Below are 6000 nucleotides of genomic sequence, written 5' to 3' on the forward strand. Positions count from 1 at the left end.
GGGACAGGTAGGGAATGGGGTCCTAGGGTGGAAGTTGGGGATAAGGACCAGCAGCGCTTAGATATGGGGTGGGGTCCTGGGGGGCATTTAGGGGCAGGGGTCCAGGGAGGGGGCGATCAGGGGACAGGGAGCGGAAGGAGAGTTGGATGGGTTGGGGTTTCTGTGGGGAGCAGTCAGAGGGAGTAGATGGTGGCAGGGTGGGGCTTCCCTCCCCCTGGAATGTCCTATTTTTTGAATGTTAAAATATGGTCTCCCTGCCATTTACAGCACTCACAGCAGGCTGTCGCGTGAGGTCCCTCTCCTTCCTTTCTAGTTGGTAGTGGCCAAGGGAATGCTGGGAAATGTAGTTCTTTCCCTGCTCCAGGGCTGACTCTATAGGCAGGGAGCTAACCAAGGAACTACAGCTCCCAGAGCCCCCTGTTGGTTCTCAGCTCCCAGGCTGGATCCCTGCCAGCTGCCGCACCTGCAAATGGGCTGCCCCAAGCAGGTGCTTGCTTTCCTGGTGCCTTGAAATACAACTTCCCACAATTCCCTTGGCCAAACTATCAAACAGATGGACAAGCAGCCCAAGCTCCCCCTTATAGAAGCCCAGCCCCATCAGGCACAGAAAAGAACCTACTTTCCAGCATTTCTTTTTCTCCTGGATCCTACAACCAGAAAGGGAGGGGGATGTATGGTAGCTAAAACTCATGCTACATGCTTGCTAGTGAATGGAAGAGCTGACTGCTAGAAGTGCGATGTGCACTGTGAATGGGGAACAAAGTAGGTCCACAGGGCGAGTAAAGCTCGCCCGATATCTCCATTTCCAGAGAGACATCGCCGCAGACGAATTAGGGATAGCTTGTGTGACCTCACCTTGCAAGTCCCCAAAGAAGGAATGGTTGAGACTAAATGGATAGTGCACTCTCTATCTGAATCATAGATAATAGAATATGAAGGGTGGAGAGGGACCTCAGGAGGGTCATCTAGTCCAACCCCCTGCTCAACAAGCAGGAGAATTCCACTAATCAATCCCAGCACAGGGCTTTTGTCAAGCCTGACCTTAAACATCTCTAAGGAATAGATTCCACCACCTCCCTAGGTAACACATTCCAGTGCTTCACCACTCTCTGAGTGAAAAATTTTTCCTAAATCCAATCTAAACCGTCCCCACTGTAACTTCAGACCATTACTCCTTGTTCTTCATCAGGTACCACTGAGAACAGTCCAGATCTATTCCTTTGGAACCCCTTTCAGGTGTTTAATGCAGCTACAACCCCGCCTCATTCTCTCTTCTGCAGACGAACAACCCAGTTCCCTCAGCCTCTCCTCATAAGTCATTGCTCCAGCTCCTAATCATTTTTGTTGCCCTGCGCTTGGACTCTTCCAATTTTCACATCCTTTGTAGTGTGGGGGCATAACTGGACACAGTATCTCAGATGTGAGGCCTCACGAAAGTCGAATAGAGGGGAATAACACATACCCTGATCTGCTGCTCAATGGCCACTCATAAGCCAAAATGCCATTAGCCTCCTTGGCACAAGGGCACACTGTAGCCTCATATCCAGCTTCAATCCGACTGTAACCCTAGCTTTCTGCAGAACTGCTTCCTAGCCATTCGGTCCTTAGCTGTAACAAAGAATGGGATTCTTCGTTCCTAAGTGCAGGACTCTGCACTTATCTTGTTGAATCTCATCAGGTTTCTTTGGTCCATCCTCTATTTGTCTAGGTCCCTCTGTATCCTATTCTATCTCCCAGTATATCATACCACTCCTCCCTGCTTTAGTGTCATTGCAACTTGCTGAGAATGCATCCACGCCATCCTTCAGATCATTAATTAGATATTGAACAAAACTGGCCCACCAGGATCCTGGGGGCACTTTGCCTTGATGGAGTCATTGATCATACCCCCGTTGAGCTCTGACGATCTAGCCAGCTTCTACACACCTTATAGTCCATTCATCCACCCATACTTTTTAACTTGGTGCAAGATACTGTGGGAGACCGTACAAAAGCTTTGCTAAAGTTAAGGAATCCACTGCCTTCCCCTCATCCTCAGTACCCAGTATAATCCTCATAGAAGGCAATTAGGTTAGTCAGGCATGACTTACCTTGTGAATCCAGGCTGACTGTTCCTAATCACTTTCCTCCCTCTAAGTGCTTCAGAATTGATTCCTGAGGACCTGTCCATATTTTTCCAGGATGAGGTGAGGCTGACTGGCCTGTAATTCCCCAGATCCTCGTTCTTCCCTTTTAAAGATGGGCACTACAGTAGCCTTTTTCCAGTCATACCGGATCTCCCCGTTCACCATGAGTTTTCAAAGATAATGCTCATGGCTCTGCAGTCACATCCACCAACTCCTTTAGCACTCTCGGATGCAGTGCATCCGGCCCATGGACTTGTGCTCTCCAGTTTTCTAAATAGCCCAACCACTTCTCTCGCCACAGAAGGGCTGGTCATCTTTCAACCATACGTGCTGCCCAGTGCAGCAGTCTGGGAGCTGACCTTGTGTGCGAAGACAGAGGCAAAAAGAGCATTGAGTACATTAGCTTTTTTCCACATCCTCTTCACTAGTGGCCTCCCTCATTCAGTAAAGGGCCCACTTTCCTTGACTTTTCTTCTTGTTGCTACATACCTGAAGAAACCTTCTTGTTACTCTTAACATCTCTTGCTACTGCAACTCAAGTGGATTTGGCCCATCCTGATTTGTTCCTGCATGGCCTGAGCAATTTTTATACTATCCCTGGTCATTTGTCCAATCTTTCCACTTCTTGTAGCTTCTTTTTGTGTTAAGATTAGCAAGGATTTCACTGTTAAGCCAAGCTGGCACCTGCCATAATTTACTATCTTTTCTAACACTCGGGATGTTTTTCCACAACCTCAATAAGATTCTTTAAAAATTCAGCTCTCCTGGACCCTTCCTCCCTCATTATCTCCTAGAGCATCCTGCCCATCAGTCCCTGAGGAGTCAAGTCTGCTTTTCTGAAGTCCAGGGTCCATATTCTGCTGCTCTACTTTCTTCCTTGTGTCAGGATCCTGAACTTGACCATCCTCATGGTCACTGCCTCCCAGGTTCCATCACTTTTGCTTCCCTACTAATTTCTTCCGTTTGGGAGCAGCAGGTCTGAAGAGCTCTGCCCTAAGTTGGTTTCCCAGCACTTGCACCAGGAATTGTCCCTACATTTCCAGAAACTCCTGGATTGTCTGTGCACCCTGTATTGCTCTATCAGGATATCAGGGTGATTAAAGTCTCCAATGAGAACCAGGGCCTGCGATTCTAGTAACTTCTGCTAGTTGCCTGGAAGAAAGACTTTCCACTCTCATCATCCTGGTCTGATGGTCTAAAGCAAGCTAGAAGGAGATAGAGCCTAGCAAGGCAGATATGTGGATGTCCACTAGAATTAAAATAAAAGTAAGGAGGGAGGCTCTGGACCTGGGCAACTTTACAGCACATAAGGAGATTCCACTTCTGAGCCATGAAAGCAGAAATTGACTTTCTCTTTCCAGATTTAGCTAATTGTGACAAAGTTTCTCTCTACCTTGGTGGGTCCTGCGCTTAATTGCAGATTGCTCACTCAAGTGATCTTCCCCACGAGTCTGGATCAACCTCCTCCTGTGTCTCGATCAGGATTGGAGGTTTTGAGGGGAATCCCTGGCCCCCTCTACTGCGGGTTCCAGCCCAGGGCCCTGTGGATTGCAGTGTCTATAGTGTCTCTTGTAACAGCTGCACAACAGCTGAAACTCCCTGGCTACTTCCCATGGCCTCCTCCAAACACCTTTTTATCTTCACCACAGGACCTTCCTCCTGGTGTCTGATAACGCTTGTACTCCTTAGTCCTCCAGCAACACAACCTCTCACTCTCAGCTCTTGTGCCTCTTGCTCCCACTTCTCACACGCACTTCCTCTCCTCTGGCTCCTCCCGCCTGAACTGGAATGAGCTCTTTTCTAAACCCAGGTGCTCTGATTAGCCTGCCTGTGATTGGCTGCAGTGATCTAATCAGCATGTCTGCCTTAATTGGTTCTAGCAGGTTCCTGATTATCTCGTGCAGCCCTGCTCTGGTCACCCAGGGAACAGAAAACTACTCACAGTGACCAGTATATTCCCTCTACCAAGACTCCTGTGCTCCTTTGATGCTTCGAGGAGCAGTGCGTTGCTGGGGTTCTCTGCTTGGTCCCCAACAGGTTCCCTTCGTTTAGCCTATTGACTTCACTCCCAATCCTGTTCTTTCATTAGTGTCCACAGATTATTGGTGTCCAGACCTGTGGATCCTCCCCTTAGGCTGGGGGGGGTCCTCTGAAGTAAGCGGAAGCCTGCCACTCCTGGATACCAAAGGACCAGACTCCTGTACCCACTGCCCTGGTCTGTCACATATATTCAGAAAGGAAATCTAGCACCTGCTTCCAATTTGAACCACCTCAAAATTCACGAGTGCTCATGCTCAATTATGGCAGCTGTTAATTCATTTCTCCAAATCAATATGCATCCAGATATCCTCCAATCACAAAGCTGAAAATTGTTCCACTTTACTGCAGCTCTTAACCATAGGTGAACCAAACCTGCTGTGTTCTGTGCACATCCAAAATCCTGTGAATGACCCACCTGGGCGAGCGATTACCATGACACCAGGCTTGCAAGCGGTGAAGGAAAGGGTGCAGGTGGTGCGGGGCGCAAGAGGCTTGCAAGGGCGGTGGGGCCGGAGGGCAGCGGGTGCAGTGGGGAGGGAGCAAGGTCCAGAGCCTGGGGCAGCACACGTGTGTTGTGGAAGAGATCAGGGCTGTGGCAGGGGGGCAGGTGGCGGGGAAGCCAGAGCTGGGATGGCAGGGGGGTGTGGGTCAGAGGGGAGAGTCCAGGTCTGGAGCGGCAGGGATGCGGGGGGAGACAAAAACAACCTAGAGCCTGGCCCTGACCAGCGTCTCCAGGATTAGAAAAAACAGAGAAAGAGAGAGAGAGAGATGTGTGTGTGTGTGGCAGGGGTGTGAGGGGTTGTTAAGGAATCACTGAGATTGTAACAAACTCGCAGAAAGGTAACAGCCTTTAGAGGTGGTTACACAGACTGGTTCAAAACTGGGTTACAGAAGACCCATGAGAGAAAGAAAGATTTTGATATGAAGGCTAAGTTTTAAAACAGACTCAGGCTTCATTTTGAATCAGCAATGGCAGGCCTTCTGTCCACGGGATCCCAACATTGAATAGTGGAGGGACGTTGGTCTACCAGGCTGCCAAGGAAGACGGGTGAATTCTGGTGTGTTCGGCAAATTGTGGAGGAATTTTTATTGTTTTTAAAGTGTTCCTTGTGATACTTTCCTCCTACTAACAAGGTGCAGTCTCTGAGAGAGAGCTGGGGTGGTACTTGTACTGCGGCAATAACTGCATAGCCCTTGGGGAGACGCACAGCACAGGCTGGCCTGTGGGCAGACAGGTTTGCGGGGGTATCACAGTGGAAGGCAGGGGTTTGCATAAGCATAAAAACCCCCCGACTGGCCAACAAAGAGGTGGGACAGGATGTTCCACCCTAGAGACAGTGAATGCTGGAAGACCGAGTAGGCACTTCTGGAGTGGATCACGAATGGGGGGGGGGTGGGGGATACAGATGTAGCTTTTCTGAAACTGTAAAGATCCCAGCTAGTATCATTCTCCAGATTTCATTGCTGACTGCTTCCACTAACAAAATATTAAATAAGAGAGGAGTTAGGCACCCTCGGCCACCCCACCCAGCCCATATGGCCCTCACCCTGACACCTCGCTGTCCCTGCTATTGCAGAGGCATCATACAGTGCACCAATCAGGACCACCTCTGCGCTGTGCTTGCACTGTCCACCTGGCGCCCCAGGAGATTAAGACCTAAGCAGAAGCAAGGGCCCCCAGGATAATGCATAATGACCACGGCCCATCCAGAACTCTCCTCACTGTCATCTGAAGGCGCGCGGGGGACTGGAATGGAAAATGAACTATGCAAAAGGAAGACATTTTCAGTGAAAGCTTGGGGGCAGGAAGAGACAGGGAGCTCCCCAGTCATCA

General features: G+C 49.7%; 1 protein-coding gene across 1 annotated transcript in view; it reads right to left on the bottom strand.

Annotated features, from left to right (window-relative positions):
• LOC142046278 (uncharacterized) overlaps positions 1–4600 on the bottom strand; it is a 117403-nt gene extending 112803 nt beyond the window's left edge. Inside the window, exon 1 of the mRNA XM_075062101.1 lies at positions 4582–4600. Within this exon, the coding sequence (XP_074918202.1) occupies positions 4582–4600 (19 nt within the window). The remainder of the gene's footprint in view (positions 1–4581) is intronic.
• Positions 4601–6000: the final 1400 nt, after the last annotated feature.

Source organism: Chelonoidis abingdonii, chromosome 1, assembly GCF_003597395.2.
Source record: "Chelonoidis abingdonii isolate Lonesome George chromosome 1, CheloAbing_2.0, whole genome shotgun sequence".
In the NCBI taxonomy this organism is placed as follows: domain Eukaryota; kingdom Metazoa; phylum Chordata; order Testudines; family Testudinidae; genus Chelonoidis; species Chelonoidis abingdonii.